This window comes from Rutilus rutilus (genome assembly GCF_951802725.1).
Source record: "Rutilus rutilus genome assembly, chromosome: 18".
Lineage (NCBI taxonomy): Eukaryota > Metazoa > Chordata > Actinopteri > Cypriniformes > Leuciscidae > Rutilus > Rutilus rutilus.
In genome coordinates this window covers 2,001,392-2,019,005 of record NC_140231.1, presented here as the reverse complement: position 1 = coordinate 2,019,005, position 17,614 = coordinate 2,001,392, and the positions used below count along the sequence as shown (strand labels likewise).

At 40.2% G+C, this 17,614-nt stretch overlaps 1 protein-coding gene across 22 annotated transcripts in view; it reads left to right on the top strand.

Moving 5' to 3' along the window:
* Window positions 1-17,614, top strand: part of rapgef6 (Rap guanine nucleotide exchange factor (GEF) 6) — a 141,210-nt gene that overhangs the window by 15,833 nt on the left and 107,763 nt on the right. For 19 of the 22 annotated variants that reach the window (XM_084386819.1, XM_084386820.1, XM_084386826.1 and 16 more), the window contains exons 2-4: window positions 7,417-7,487; window positions 8,388-8,444; window positions 9,840-9,923. In XM_084386819.1, the coding sequence (XP_084242945.1) occupies window positions 7,417-7,487; window positions 8,388-8,444; window positions 9,840-9,923 (212 nt within the window). Of the gene's footprint in view, window positions 1-7,416; window positions 7,488-8,387; window positions 8,445-9,839; window positions 9,924-12,732; window positions 12,810-17,614 lie in introns of those variants that run through there. The other 3 variants (XM_084386830.1, XM_084386828.1, XM_084386831.1) reach the window with 2 other exon arrangements.

The following is a 17,614-nucleotide window of genomic DNA, read 5'->3' as shown; positions in this document are numbered from 1 at the left end:
ACAAGTGTGACTATTCTTTTCAGGACCATTTAACTTTTTCGAATCATGTCCATTATTTTTTTTTGTGTGTTCTCACAGCAAGTGCCAAAACCTTCACTAAGTTTCGTACCATTCCAATGAATAATAAAAAATAAAAAACGTTCAGGCAAAAAAACGGGCAAAAATGACCGAAGAGCACCAGAGGGCCCAAATCCGGTGTGGGAAACACACGATTGCTCCAGATCCTCGCTCACGGGTTTTTAGTGCAATCAAACACGATTCAGAATCGTTCAAGAAAGAATCGCGATGCATTGCTGGATCGTTTTTTCCCACTTAGTTATCTCCAATGTGATGTGTCTTTCTGCTGTGATGAGACTAACGCAAAACTACATGAGCAGTGCGTACACTGGCTGTTATAAATGAGCCCATAATGATACAGTATATATAGACGTGCATTCAGTTTCTGACAGCCTTCAACAGGACAAATGGAAGAATAAGAAAACGCTCGCTTTGACTCGTCCGGCTTGAACATGTTTCCCAGCAAGATCCCAGTGTCAGGAACAAGTGTATGGTTCATCTTAAAGCACCTCAGTGCAGAGTGAGGAGTCTCCAAACAACACTGAACCAACCGTTGTGCTGAGACACGTGTGTGTGTGAATGAAATGCTTCTTCAGAGGCGCATTGACAGTTCTCTGAGTGTGATTCATGACTGTAACTTTTGTGTGATTCAGGCTTCAGGGCTCTTGTGAAATCTCCCGATCAGTCATAGAGAGGTTAATGACGAGCTCCAGTCGAGGACGGCATCATTCACACGTGTCAGATCACTAGTGTGAGGATTGCTGGATTATCATGAGATGGTAATCGTTCTGTTGTTTTCAGTGAGAGATGTGAGTAAAAGTAAAGATCATGTTCCATGAAGATATTTTGTAAATATAGCAAAACTGTTTTTTTTTGGACAACTTTAAAGGAGATTTTCTCAATATTTAGATTTTTTTTGCACCCTCAGATTCCAGATTTTCAAATAGTTGTTCAACTTTAATTTCCTGGTGATGAACCTGATCCTGATCCGAGCGTTTCCTGCTGCAGTGCGTTGTGGGAACCCGACAAGTCGAAGCATGTAGCGAGTGTGTGATTTGCATGGCTGTTTCCCGTGCCCTTCAGTGCTGTTCCTGTGGCCCGCGGCTCACTGAAGCGTTCGCTCAGCCTTTCTGAAGCGCTTTCTGTTCTGTTGATCACATCCACTGGGAAGGCGGTAACCCACAACCTGCTGAATGTGTTCATTTTAAAGTATTCTTAATAGAGGTGCACCACGATCGATTATTAGTTGGTATTAGGGCTGCACGATACTGGGGAAATATGCGATATGCAATGTTGTTGTTGAGTATTGCGATAACGATATTTCTTGCGATATAACATTTCCCCGGAGAAATGCTATTTTTATCATATTTATGCTATATTCTTTTTTTATCATTTTTTATATGTAATGATCATACTAAAATAAACAGGTAGGCTAATAGATATTTCTCTGATCTTCAGAAGAATATCTCAGTTTTTTCATAAGGAGTTAACGTTACACATGCAACACTTTGATTAATGGTTGTCTGTGAGACTACTTGGCATTTCGTTAGCAGTTTTGCTAGATTTGGGCTTACACTTTTTGAAGAAAGAAGGGGATAGCGGCGCGGTCGCGCTCTCCATGCGTTTTTAGATGCGATAAGTGAACGGCTCCTTACACAGTACCTGCTTTTATGACACGTCTTCTCTATTGAAGCCAAAATATTGCCATATTTCAGACGTACAGTTCTCTTTAGGCACAGGTTCTTTGGCCCGATCTAGCCAATAGCATAATAGCACCTACTGGGGAGGCGGGTATAAAGATAGTAAGGCCCCATTTGATTGGTCAAATTTGGATAAACAACCTATGCATGCATGCATCACACAAATGCTTGGCATATAAAATAAATGCAATTTATCGCGCCTGCGATACGGATATCGCATATACTATTATCGCGATAACGTTGATGCGTGGTATATTGGTATTTATGTGCACCAGAGATTCTCTGATTAATTGCTGTGTTTCTCCTTGTCAGGCGATCATAAACTCATATGCAGTGTGTGTGTGTGTGTGTGTGTCGTGCCACTCTGTGAGGATTATTTTACCATCGATTTTGGGCTTGTTTTAATTGCTATCATTTCTGTAAGTAAAGATATGGCTTATTTTATCTCTTTATTCTACTTGACACATAAACCGAATTATAATTTGAAATTTACCACAGATGATCATGATTAAAGTGAGCCATAAAACAACGTAACACACTTGGTGTGTGACGGTGAGGAAACTTTCCCACCGGTTAATCGACGTGTGACAACACTGGTAATGAAGGCCCCGAATTAGTGCCAATTTGGGGGCGACATTTGCTTGAGCGGTGGGTTTATTCTTATTCTTAATGAAAAACAACTAATCCTTTGCAGGTTCTCTATTAGCATTGAGTTTAATTCCAAAATATTGCCAAAAAGGCGCTTTTACATTTTGCTCTGAAGCCGAATCTTCCGCCATCATCTTGTCAGTCAGCTCCTCGCTCCTGTGATGGATGAGATCTGACTCCGGCTCACGTTCAGATACGTTCAGTTTTTTAAAGAAGAAAAATGTAGAAGCCGCGGTGGGCAAGTGATGTAACCGGTGTTGCGCCTGAACACTGTGTAAAACCAGTAACACAGACCATCGCATCAAGCCAAGTTGAGAGATGTTAAAATAAACCTCACAGAACCACATGACATGCTAATCTGGTTAAACACAGCCCGTCTGATGGTTTTCACGCACAAATACTCATTTTCCTTGTGAATGAATTAGTTGAAACCTTTCCAATATTATGACACATGACTATCCAGTCTCTGTTTTTACTGTATTCCTATTATGATTATTATGATTGTGCGCGCAGACACATATTATACACAATTTAAAGGTGACCTATTATGCCCCTTTTCACCAGATGTAATATAACTCTATGGCTAGGGCTGTGCAATTAATTGAATTTCGATTTCGCTTTCGGCTCCCAACGATCACCAAAGTAGTACAATCGAGTAAAAACGATTATTTTGCCATGTTCTGTTTTGAAAGAACGCTCTAATTGTGTCTTGTGTTGTGAATGACACGCGCACATCCGCCCCTCCCGAAGCGTAAACTCTCTCAGCTTGACTGTTTAAACTGATAAGACTTTAGTAAACTTTAGTTACGATGCAATACTGGCCCGATTGTGCAAGTGACAATTCCGTCATGTCCCGACTCCTGAACGCGAGAGTGTGGTTTCGACGCTTGCCTTGTCCAATGAGAGACGGAGAGAGAGAGGACGCGGCACCGCTGAACACTCACGCCGTTTGTGGAATTGCGTCTTGGAGAAAGTTTTAAAATGATTGATTTGATTTAGGGCTGCACGATTTGGGGAAAATGTCATATTGCGATAATAGAGGTAAATATTGCGATTGCTAGGGTTGCAAAGTTTCCAGAATTTTTGGAAACTTTTCAGGATTATTTGGAAACTTTCTGGAACTTTTAGAAAGTTTCTGGAAATTTACCAGAAATATTCAGCCCCTTTACTTTGCAACCCTAGTGATTGCGATATGCGATATAATAAACAAATGGTTTCATGAGTCGACTTGCTTGGTTCTCAAGGAAAATAAATGCACACTCAGATTAGTGATAATCTGCCTAAAGACAAAAGTTCTTTAGTCAAGAGCAGTGAGTGTTTTTCTCTGTTCCCTTTGTTCTTTGATTAACTTTAGCGACAGATATAATTAGTGGCTACTGTGTACTGTCCCTTTAAGAGCAGCCGCTGCTGTCAGAGACGCGGATCTCACACGCATCATTCTCTCACGAGTCACAGCTCTTCACGTTCATCATAAGACTACTCTTATGTTATGAAGATACTCGACAAAAAGACATTTTGGCATAATTGTGTGTGTTATTGTTTGTTCAAGCTCGAAAGAGAACTGTATTCTGGGCTGTTTTGTGCGCACGCACGATATTAGCGCGAGTCTTTCTGTGTGTCACAGTCAGGACATTCATAGGCAGCGCGTTCATTTAGGCATACATGTGTGTTGTTCGTTCTACCGCGAAAGAGAACTTGATACTGGCGCGCGTCTATCTGTGGGTCGTGTGTGTGTGTGTGTGTGTGTGTGTCAGGAGGACATTCACTGACAGCGCGTTCTTTCTTGTCTTATCGCGCATGAATGGTTTAAAAGCATTTGCATGAATAAGAGCGGGATCATGTAACACTAGCCAAAGGATGCCAAAAATTAACAGATGCTGCGTTAATTGCGTTAACAGCGCTACTTTGTTTATTTAATATAAAATCGCAGCATTTTGCGTCATATAATCGTGTAGGCTTGACATCGCGATTGCGATACGATTAATCGTGCAGCACTAATTTGATTTTATAATCTGTGGATTAATTTAGGCGACTCATACAATCTACACGCTAAAGTGAATCAATGTTTGCGGGGGAATTTCCCGCATTATAAGGTGGTAGACCTGCGGGAATTATTAAAATACTCATTGAATTATTATCTGTTATATTATTTATTTTAATAGTTCAAAAAGGACAATCAATGTTCAAATTTCGATTTTTTTTTTTTAAGAATTGTTGAAAGGTGTCTTTGGTAACACTTTACAATAAGGCTCATTAATTAGCATTAGTTAACTACCTTAGTTAACATTAACTAATAATGTTTTATACTTCTACAGCATTTATTAATCTTAGTTAATATTCATTTGACCATTTACTATACGTTATTAAAATGAAAGGTTGTATTTGTTAACATTAGTTAATGCCAGAGCCGGACAGTAACGGAGTACATTTACTTGAGTACAGTACTTAAGTACAATTTTGAGGGATCTGTACTTTACTCGAGTATCATTTTTGGGGAGTACTCATGACTTTACTCAAGTACATTTGAGAGGCAAATATTGTACTCTTTACTCCACTACATTTCTATCCATAACTGTGAGTACCCGTTACTTCTTCTAAAAAAAAAAAAGGAAAAAAGAAACATCTCGGAAACCCTCAATTTGTTGTTTCCCTCTCAAACGTGATTGGATTGTGCAGGCGCCACTGATTGGGACAGCCTATCAGCAATCACCTTCAGCTTTCCGCCAAAGTCAACTCCATGGTCAGATTTAGATAAGAGACGAAACCATGGGATTCGCATCCCGGGAATGTGCCAACCCGTGGCCCCACCTCGCTAGACTATTTCAATTTTCTGAACAAGTTAATGATAGTTTTCGCTTCAAGTGTTTGCTGTGTTTACCAATGTAAGCACTGTGGCAGCAGTAATGCAATATTTAGAAAATGTACTCTTGTACTCTTGATACTCAAGTACTTTTAAAAACAAGTACTTCAGTAGACATCTGACTGTAGTACTTTTACTTGTACTTGAGTAACATTTAGTAAGGGGTATCTGTACTTTTACTCAAGTAATGTAGCTGTGTACTCTGTCTGCCTCTGGTTAATGCACTGTGAACTAACATGAACAAACGCTGTATTTTTATTAACTAACATTAACAAACATTAATAAATACTGTAACAAATGTATTGCTCATTGTTAGTTTGTTAGTTAACTAATACATTAACTAATGTTAACTAATTAACCTTATTGTAAAGTGTTACCGTGTCTTTTTAATAAATGCAACACGTTCCCAAAGTCATGTGAAATAATCGTGATTTCAATACTGACCAAAATAATCGTGATTATGATTTTTTTCCATAATCGAGCAGCCCTATATCAGCCTCGTAGTTCTTTGACATTTTAACACGTTATAAATAACCTGAAGTAACATTAACACTCTTCGCGCCACTGTGTATGACATTTGCTGTTTGTTTTGCTGACGCGCGGGCCAGTGACTGGCCAATCAACTAGCCCGACATACTCTTTTACTGGCCCCGGGCCATCGGGCCATTGCTGATGTCGAGCAAATATAGTTACAAAAGTTATTCAGCGAAGAACGAGTGAATTTGCTCTGTCTTTTGTTGTTTGATTAGTGTTATTATAGAGACGCAGCAGGAATATTAGTGTTATTATAGAGACGCAGCAGGAATATTAGTGTTATTATAGAGACGCAGCAGGAATATTAGTGTTATTATAGAGACGCAGCAGGAATATTAGTGTTATTATAGAGACGCAGCAGGAATATTAGTGTTATTATAGAGACGCAGCAGGAATATTAGTGTTATTATAGAGACGCAGCAGGAATATTAGTGTTATTATAGAGACGCAGCAGGAATATTAGTGTTATTATAGAGACGCAGCAGGAATATTAGGCTACTGTCACTTTAAGAGCTGCACAATACAGTAACACACGCCATGTGCGCTTCAATGTTTTAAAATCACGTTAAAATCACTTTGGATGTGTGTGTGCAGCACAGAAAACAGTCATATTGAAATACTCACAAAGGAATCGATAAGAGGAATCGAAATTTTGATTTCATAACAAGTATCCGATTCCAGAATTCCCAACCCTAGATCTCGCAGAACATATCTATAGTCTGCTTTCTTAGTTCAGTGCTTTGTAGAGCTGGACATCGACACATATTTCATGATTTGATTTGATTTGATTCTGAAAGCTTTGATTCTAAAGGCTTTATGCCGAGCATCACATGATATATAACCGGAATATAACTCGCGTTTCTTTCTGTGAGTTTTGTTTCCAGATATGATATTTCACTGTACAACGTTGAAACCCGAGAACTGATAAGAATTCTAAAATGAAGAAGAGATTAATAAATCAAATACAACCTGATGTGATTTATTTTATTTGATCAAAAGCATTTAGTTCGTATTTGAAAAGATGTATTTCATTAGTATCTGCAGAACATCTGCCTGTAGAATCATGATCATAACCACATTAAATGCACATCATGAAGAATATTCTTGATCTAAAATAAAGTCTTTGATTATAATCTAGGAATACGACTCTCTTCTCCACTGGGTGCCTGTTTTCCAGAGTTAGCTCGTTGTGCGGTTACAGATGGAGATGGGAAACTGAAGAGGATGTAAACACCAATTAAAGGACATTTTAATAGAAATGTATGCTAATATACAGATGTTTATATAGTTTCACCTTCAATAACTGCACCACATCTTCAACCTGTTGCTCAATAATTAGTGGTTTGCATAATTTACAACAAAACACCAAGATGGGAAACTATAAGCAGAGACCGATGAATTCCCAGTGGAACAGATTTACTGCTATCTACTGGTTTCCAGTGTGTAAGATCTTCACAACAGAACTATTAATGTTTCGGGTAAAATGCACCATCATTTTTGGTGCAGGTGGACTTTAAACACCAGTCGCTATCGGCCAATCACAGTGTGAACAGATCTTTAGTCCTGAGTGATGCTGATCAGATGTGTGTGTGTGTGTGTGTGTGTGTGTGTGTGTAGGACCTGAACACCATCTACGCTCACCTGTACCACATGGACGTGCTGTCTCACCTCAGAGAACACCAGCTCAGGTGAGACTCCGCAGAACACACACAATTCCTGTCAACACTGGTTGTTCTAGTCTCTTCTGCTCACCAGAGCTGCATTCATTTGATCCAAAATACAGTAAAACTGTGAAATATTATTCCAGTGTAAATCAGCTGTTTTCTATATGAATATACAGTAGAGTGTAATTTATTCCTGTGATCAAAGCTGAGTTTTCAGCATCATTACTCCAGTCTTCAGTGCCTTCACAAATCACTCTGATATGATGATTTGATGATCAATAAACATTTATGATTATTATCAGTGTTAATAACAGCTGTGCTGTTTATATCTGTGTGGAAACGTCAAACATTTTTCCTCAGGATTCTTTGATGAAGAGAAATCATTTTTTTGTAATGGAAACTTTCATCCCTAGCGAAAAATATAAATACTAAAATGTAAACTAAGTAAGTAAACTAAAAATACATATTTATGTACTACTTACTTAATATAAATACCCTGCAATTGTAAACTAAAGATGTACTTAAGTGTACTTGATTGTGTTAAAGTGGAACTATTGCAAGTGTACTTTAGGTACACTTAAAATATCTTACATTTAAAGACTGATATTAGACAGAGATCATAATAGTGATATTAAACACATTTTAGCCTTAATAATAAGACATGTGCATTGTGCACTAAAGAAATACTCCAAATAAAGTTTAATTATAATTTATAATCAGTAAGTCTTAAGTCATGTGTCAATAAATATGTTACTGGGTTGAAGTATACTTAGCATGAAATACATGTATTTTAAATAGATTTTGGTATAGATTTTTTTTTAAGGGATTAAAAAAAAATGTGTCCTTGCTGAACAAAAGTATTAATTTCTTAAGAAAAGACAAACACTTTTTCACTGTGTGTGTGTGTGTGTGTGTGTGTCACAGGTCCATGTGCATGACGGCCAGATATGAGCGCTATGATGCAAACCACGTTCTCTTCTAGTAAGTACATCTCTGCATGTTATGACATGATTATATGCTAGATTATAGTTATATACATAGATATGATTGTCAAATACATGTAAGTGAATGTGTTTTGTCGTTTAAACACCTTTATAATGATCATGTTAGTCGATCTATAACATGTAAATTCATCCATTTCTCCCGAAATACATAAATGTAAGTGGCCAGAGAAGTGGGAGAAGAATAGAGTAAACTTTATAGTTATCTACACAATGTATATCTGATATAAATAAAACAAGATATCAAATTATAACTGAAAGGATTGAACATCAGTGTGTATTTAATAGGACTGCCCTCGACAGTTTTTCCAGTCGTCTAGTAGTCGTTCAATTAAGCGTTTAGTCGACTAATCGTGTGTTTATATTAATGACCCATAAATCATATGAGCCTACTTGCCGATATAAAACACATAGCCTCACCAGAGCTCAAACGCACGCACTGCGCTCCAGCAAACGTGATGATTATGAATGTGTGTGAAGGAGACTGTCTAAACATTATAGGTTATTGATGATGTTTTGTGTGTTTTCGGCTGCAGAGAGTGAGTGAACGATGCTGAGTCGTCCTCTCCGCATATATGCACGCTTCATATGGATTACATAATCTGAGAATAGCTATTTTCCACTTGAATTCATTTGTTTAAAAGTAGACATGAACAAGTGATGCATGTGTGTCACGCAGTACGAGCTCTCCACACAAACTGATTGCGTTACTTAGTTACTTTTTTAGAAAAGTAATGCGTTATGTTACTTTTGCGTCACTTTTTTTTCTCACCTGGGCTGGGCTTTTCAAATAGCGCAGCATATTTTAAACTAATCGGTTAACCGGTTTCAACCGGCTAATGAGGCTCGGTGGTCGGTCAAGAAAATTTTTCGTTTTCGCCATCCCTACCCTAAACCGACCCTTAACCTCATTATAACCTGATCCCTAAAACCAAGTCTTGACCCTCAAACAGGCCTTTAAAGGCTCTCAGGAACTGAGGACCGGCCAACATGTCCTCACTTTACTCTCTTTGTCCTCACTCCAATGGTCTAAAACTCAAACTGGTCCTCACAAAGATAGTTGTACAAGTACACACACACACACACACACACACACACACACACACTCACAACGCCTCTGCACTTCGATTTGTCTCAACATGAGGACAGGAGAGCTAGAAAAAGTAACTGAGATATTTTTAAAAGTAACGCGTGACTTCACTAGTTACTTGAGAAAGTAATCTGATTACATAACCCCAGTTACTTGTAATGAGTTACACACAACACTGTATATCAATGATACTAAAATAAGTCGTCGTGTCGGGGGTCCTTCATATGACTGGGATGTATTGCGATGATGTCACGATGCTGATGTCATATCCTGTTTGTGTTCCAGCGCTGACAGCATCTCCGTGTGCTGGTTCGTCCTGCTCTCGGGATCAGTGCTGGTGAAGGAGCACATGTATCTGGCCCGATGCTGGTATGTACTGCGCCGTGTGTGTGTGTGTGTGTAGAGAAAGCCTACACACCTGCGCACATATATATTCAAATGTGCATATCTATAGACTAAACACGTAATACATAATAATAAAGTTTTTCCCAGAAAAGGTTTGCGTTCTCGAGCACTGAACCCTGGTGTTGTGCGGAGGGATGGGACGGTATGAAAACTTCATATCACGATAATAGTGACCAAAATTATCGTGATTATCAATATTATCACGGTTTTGTTAAAACGAGATGAAAGTGTTCAAAAAGAACTGATGCTCACACTGAAGACATTTCAACAAGTTTTATCTTGGAAAATCAACAAACAACAAATAAAACGAGCAGCTCTATGCACTTCTTTAAGCAAGATTATAGTCGTCAATAGCAACGCATTATAACACAGCGCACATCCATGTATCGCAGCGGACGCGCTCTCTCGTTTCATTCAAACACAACTTGCCGTCTTGCGATAATTTTTATCAAACTCTGTTTGCAGACCAAACTCTGTAAATCAACTGTGAGTTGATTTATTGTTTACAGAGTTTGATAATATTGTTGTGATCATCTTGTCTGGACGATTGTTTGGTACACTGTACAAAATTAATTTATAAACAGGTTAGATTTAAAACATTAATCTCAATTTATATCCCCGTAATTATGTGGTAAAAAAAAAAAAAAGTCGGTGTAATAAGTGTACAACATACATTATTATCCGTTAAATGTCCCTCTTAATAGTCTTGTTTGAACTTGATCGTTCGTCTTTGGCTCAAAGCCTCCACGTTTATTTCAAGTGAGTGAGATCAAATATTTCAACTCAAAACAACATTTTGTGCCCAATTATTTCCCAGATGTAGTTTTGGTATTGAGGTCAAAGTTAACTTGCCTTGCGTTCGCTGTAAACTATCAGTTTTGCTATTTGTTTCTGATGCAGAAAAGTTAGTTCATGCATTCATGACCTCGAGACTAGATTACTGTAATGCTTTATTAGCTGGTTGTCCTGCATCCTCAATAAACAAACTACAGTTAGTCCAGAATGCCTCCGCTAGAGTTCTTACTAGATCAAGAAAATATGATCATATAACACCGATTTTATCATCACTGCATTGGTTACCTATAAAGTCCCGTATTAATTACAAGGTATTGCTACTGACTTATAAAGCCCTAAACGGCTTAGCTCCAGTCTATTTAACGGATCTTCTATCGCCCTATAATCCATCGCGCTCTTTAAGATCACTAAATTCAAGGCTTTTGGTCATACCTAGGATATCCAGAACCACCAAAGGAGGGAGAGCATTTTCACATTTAGCCCCAAAACTCTGGAATAGCCTTCCTGATACTGTTCGTTGCTCAGACTCGCTCTCCCAGTTTAAAACTAGATTAAAGTCGCATCTCTTCAGCCAGGCATTCATATAATATTTTTAATCTTACAGTTCAAATTACAATCCGGCCTCTAGTTAATAAACGCCAGAGGAGAACTGGCCCCCGACTGAGCCTGGGTTCTCCCAAGGTTTTTTTTTCTCCATTGGGTCACCTGATGGAGTTTTAGGACACCATTAGGTCACTTGATGGAGTTTTTCGGTTCCTTGCCACTGTTGCCTTTGGCTTGCTCAGTTGGGGATATTCTGGGGATATCTAATTTGATTTTATCAATAAATTCCACTAGAAACAACCTTGTTGTATTATTTTAATTTAATACTGTGAAGCTGCTTTGATACAATCTGTATTGTGAAAAGCGCTATACAAATATACTTGACTTGACTTGACTTGACTTAAACAGTGGGTGATGGTCACACAAGACGACTCGGCAGATCTGAAGTGTTTCCTCCTATTGCAGTGACTTTTCTTGTGCGTGTTCTGCAGACAGGGGGACCATCCTCGATTAAGTTTCCCTCAGGACTTTTATAAAAGCTAAAATATGACCACACCTCAGATCTGGTCCTCTTAAAAGGCTGAAAGTCTCCCGAGCACGGCCACTGCCTTCCGCCATTCCTTCTCCAATAAAACAACAACGCTGCGCCTGCGTCAGACTGCTGCTCGCTGGATTTACAGTGACTTATTAAAATCATGATAATCAAACATGGTTTTAATGATAACTCAATTTTAAACGATAATACTAACCGTCAGTACATTATATCGTGGTTTATAGTGAAACCGGTAATCGTCCCATCCCTAGTTGTGCGGGTGATCAGCCGGATTAGGGGTGTAGTGTTAGAGCGGTGTGTGTTAGTGGCCCCTAAGGTTATAACTAATCATCTTTACAACGGAAGTGAATCAATCAAAACTAACTTTATCTGGACAATAACTGTATTCTAGAGCTGCTGTAAAGCCTAAACAATCCCTGTGACTGTAATCTCCTGTTATCACTGTAAAGCTGCTGTGAAACATCTATATTGTTAAAGCGCTGTATAAATGAAGGAGACTTGGCTTGTGGACAAATGAAATCATGCATGTGATGATGTCATACAAGTGATGTGTGTGTGTGTGTGTGTGTGTGTGAGTTTAAAACAGCAGGTGTTTCACTTCCTCAACATGCCTCTCGTTTCTCTTTTCTCATTCCAGCATGAGACTTCCTAATTGTTCACAACAACAAAAGAAAAATCATGTTATCTAGTGCTATGTTTAGTAGAACCGGCCAACCAATCATCCGCCGACTACAGCTGGAAGCTCGTTCAGTCTATAAAGTTACGTTTCTCTTGTCAGCGTTAGCATGTCTCTGAAGAAAACGCTCAATTTGAGGGGTGTTACCTTTGCAAAAGTGGAAATAAAAGGCCAGTGCTGTGATTGGCTGACGTCATTTACAGCATGTCATGTGTTTTGATACTCGAGATGGCAAGCGTTGTGGTGTGAGTCAGATCCCAGCAGAAGGAATCGAAACAACTGGGTATGTACTGATTTTATTAGCAACTCTCACACAACGATAGGCTTGGTGTCTGAAGGGCAGACACCCCACGTGAATAGGGAAAAAATTATTAACTAATAGATATCAGCATGAAACTTCTCCAGTTGATTACTGACATTAAGACAAATATCTTTTGTATTACAAGTTTTAAGAATATTTATGTCTAAATATGCAGATTAGGTAGTATCTCATTAAATATGCGCTATTTTGCATAAATTTCCAGAAGAGAAATCTGAACATTGGATGAAGCCAGATTCAAAATTCTTGTTTCATTTTGTTGACACATTACAGTCAAGGGTTTTTACAGAGGGGATTTTGGATATCTCTTTTTATCACTCCATTAATCAGAAAAACTGTCAACAGGCATAAAAAAATCTATTTTCGCCCCGTTATTAGGTATAAAATGTTGTATAAATCAGAATCTGAATGATATATGAACAAACCCCTTCTGTAAGAACTTTAAGAATATAGATAGGAATACAGCTGGAAAGTTTGGTGTGTGTAAGAGCTGCTGAAGTGGAGATTTCTGGCTCAGAGTTTGAGAAAAAAACATTTTGAGAAAAACGGCTTTTAAAATTAACATCAGCCAATGAGATTTCGCTTCAGAGTTAAATGCCCCATTGCACTTTCACGATTGGTTGCTGATAAAAAGCATCACCATTCTCAGATTTCACATCCAGGCTTTCATATTTGAAACTGCGGAGTTAGTTTGAGCTCTGAAACTTTGCAGTTTATGTGGTTTATAAGTGTAAATATAAAGGACATTTTGATTCTCCATTTCATGACTCCTTCAATTTAATTAGTAAGGAACGTTTTCTTAATTCAGTTTGAATGAATTTCATATTTTGCCAGTATTTGGTGTGTGTGTGTGTGTGTGTGTTGGGGTGTGCTATATTGGCAAAAAATGATATATCCATATTTTCTGGGATTTTATTGAGAACGATAATTGGATGATATATTATGGGAATTTTTACATTTTAAGGTTTTTTCTAACCTAATTATCATATTTTGTGTCAAATTCGTACATTTTATCAATAAATTAAATTCTAATAATAAGACACAATAGGTCTGTTACCAACCAAATGAAATCAGTGTCAACATAATTGATATTTACAGATCTGAAGTGCGTTTAAGACGCTCAGAGGACCATGAGTGTATTAAACCCATGATTACACATGCAGAAATAATGTTCTGATGTCTTAAACATGAAATGTTGAATATTGATATTTGAAATGATTTAAATCGTGAAAAGATACTGTGTGAAATTAAACCGCCAGTAGGTGGCAGCAAGTCACCATTAATGAGTGAGTTGTTGAGATTCAACCGATTCATTCAAATGGCTGATTCATTCAGGAAGGAATCATTTGTCTGAATGAGTGAGTCATTGAATCATTCATTCAGACGATTCGTTCATTCAGGAATGAATCACCGCTGTGTGTTGCTCAGAGAGAACAGTCCTGGGGTTTTGTTTTGAACTATTTTGGTCAGCGAAAACAGGCAATATTGTGTCTAAAATGTAAGTCGCTTAATATTAACTTCTTGTTTATTGAACTTCAATAACTCAATATCACATTTGTTTTAATGCTGACATCTGGATAAAAACAGCACTCTTCGTAAGATATTGATTAACTATATTAAATGATCTAAATATAAAAGACATAGAGGGGCATTTTTGCAGCCTTATCATGAATTTTGGGGACATTTTAGCATTTTAATAGAGTAAATCACACAGTGGAAGCGTGCGCTGTAACAAACAATGTATAATTTACGGCTGCGCGATATTGGGGAAAAATGCGATATGCGATAACTCATTAAACAGTGCGATATTGGATACGATAATGCTTAAAGTGTGTAAAATAAACTTAAATTATCTTTAAAATATATTTTAAATGTCACATTCTTTTTGTGACGGGAAAACATCCGTACAGCTTCTGACAGTGAACATCAGTGTTTTACTGTAGCGTAAGAAGTGTTATTTCAACATCAGTGGGGTTCAGGGGTTCAGGTTATCCTACATTAGGGTTATTAACAACTGAAACTGAATAATCAAATGTAAAAATAAAACACGGCTTAGTTTTCACTGTATGAATTAAATATACACTGATTCTTATTAAAGCTACAGAAGTTATTCAGCCGAGAGCAGCGAGTGATTTTCTCTTTGTCTTGTGTTCATGACCGCAGTTATTGCAAGCCGTCGCGATATATATATATATATATATATACACATCTGCGATATTTCAATAATTTCGATATATTGTATGTTTGATATATTTTCTTTTTTGGTCAGGGCTAAAAGAACCAAGAGAAGCGAACTACGAGTGTGAACACACCCTGAAAGAGTTCTTTGTATTAAATACTAGTAAAAAGCTAGAGATGGAGTCGACTGGATTCAGTGTGACCTGAGACACTGAACACACTCGCGTCACGAACACACTCACGACTGGATTCAGTGTGACCTGAGCCGATACGAGACGCTGAACACACTCGCGTCACGAACACACTCACGACTGGATTCAGTGTGACCTGAGCCGATACGAGACGCTGAACACACTCGCGTCACGAACACACTCACGACTGGATTCAGTGTGACCTGAGCCGATACGAGACGCTGAACACACTCGCGTCACGAACACACTCACGACTGGATTCAGTGTGACCTGAGCCGATACGAGACGCTGAACACACTCGCGTCACGAACACACTCACGACTGGATTCAGTGTGACCTGAGCCGATACGAGGCGCTGAACACACTCGCGTCACGAACACACTCACGACTGGATTCAGTGTGACCTGAGCCGATACGAGACGCTGAACACACTCGCGTCACGAACACACTCACGACTGGATTCAGTGTGACCTGAGCCGATACGAGACGCTGAACACACTCGCGTCACGAACACACTCGCGTGTGGATTCAGTGTGACCTGAGCCGATGCGAGACGCTGAACACACTCGCGTCACGAACACACTCGCGTGTGGATTCAGTGTGACCTGAGCCGATGCGAGACGCTGAACACACTCGCGTCACGAACACACTCGCGTGTGGATTCAGTGTGACCTGAGACACTGAACACACTCGCGTCACGAACACACTCGCGTGTGGATTCAGTGTGACCTGAGCCGATACGAGACGCTGAACACACTCGCGTCACGAACACACTCACGTGTGGATTCAGTGTGACCTGAGCCGATGCGAGACGCTGAACACACTCGCGTCACGAACACACTCGCGTGTGGATTCAGTGTGACCTGAGCCGATGCGAGACGCTGAACACACTCGCGTCACGAACACACTCACGTGTGGATTCAGTGTGACCTGAGCCGATGCGAGACGCTGAACACACTCGCGTCACGAACACACTCACGTGTGGATTCAGTGTGACCTGAGACACTGAACACACTCGCGTCACGAACACACTCGCGTGTGGATTCAGTGTGACCTGAGACGCTGAACACACTCGCGTCACGAACACACTCGCGTGTGGATTCAGTGTGACCTGAGACGCTGAACACACTCGCGTCACGAACACACTCACGTGTGGATTCAGTGTGACCTGAGACGCTGAACACACTCGCGTCACGAACACACTCGCGTGTGGATTCAGTGTGACCTGAGACGCTGAACACACTCGCGTCACGAACACACTCGCGTGTGGATTCAGTGTGACCTGAGACGCTGAACACACTCGCGTCACGAACACACTCACGTGTGGATTCAGTGTGACCTGAGACGCTGAACACACTCGCGTCACGAACACACTCACGTGTGGATTCAGTGTGACCTGAGACGCTGAACACACTCGCGTCACGAACACACTCACGTGTGGATTCAGTGTGACCTGAGACGCTGAACACACTCGCGTCACGAACACACTCGCGTGTGGATTCAGTGTGACCTGAGACGCTGAACACACTCGCGTCACGAACACACTCACGTCACGAACACACTCGCGTGTGGATTCAGTGTGACCTGAGGCGCTGAACACACTCGCGTCACGAACACACTCACGTGTGGATTCAGTGTGACCTGAGACGCTGAACACACTCGCGTCACGAACACACTCACGTCACGAACACACTCGCGTGTGGATTCAGTGTGACCTGAGACGCTGAACACACTCGCGTCACGAACACACTCGCGTGTGGATTCAGTGTGACCTGAGACGCTGAACACACTCGCGTCACGAACACACTCACGTGTGGATTCAGTGTGACCTGAGACGCTGAACACACTCGCGTCACGAACACACTCGCGTGTGGATTCAGTGTGACCTGAGACGCTGAACACACTCGCGTCACGAACACACTCGCGTGTGGATTCAGTGTGACCTGAGACGCTGAACACACTCGCGTCACGAACACACTCACGTGTGGATTCAGTGTGACCTGAGACGCTGAACACACTCGCGTCACGAACACACTCACGTGTGGATTCAGTGTGACCTGAGACGCTGAACACACTCGCGTCACGAACACACTCACGTGTGGATTCAGTGTGACCTGAGACGCTGAACACACTCGCGTCACGAACACACTCGCGTGTGGATTCAGTGTGACCTGAGACGCTGAACACACTCGCGTCACGAACACACTCACGTCACGAACACACTCGCGTGTGGATTCAGTGTGACCTGAGACGCTGAACACACTCGCGTCACGAACACACTCACGACTGGATTCAGTGTGACCTGAGACGCTGAACACACTCGCGTCACGAACACACTCACGTGTGGATTCAGTGTGACCTGAGACGCTGAACACACTCGCGTCACGAACACACTCGCGT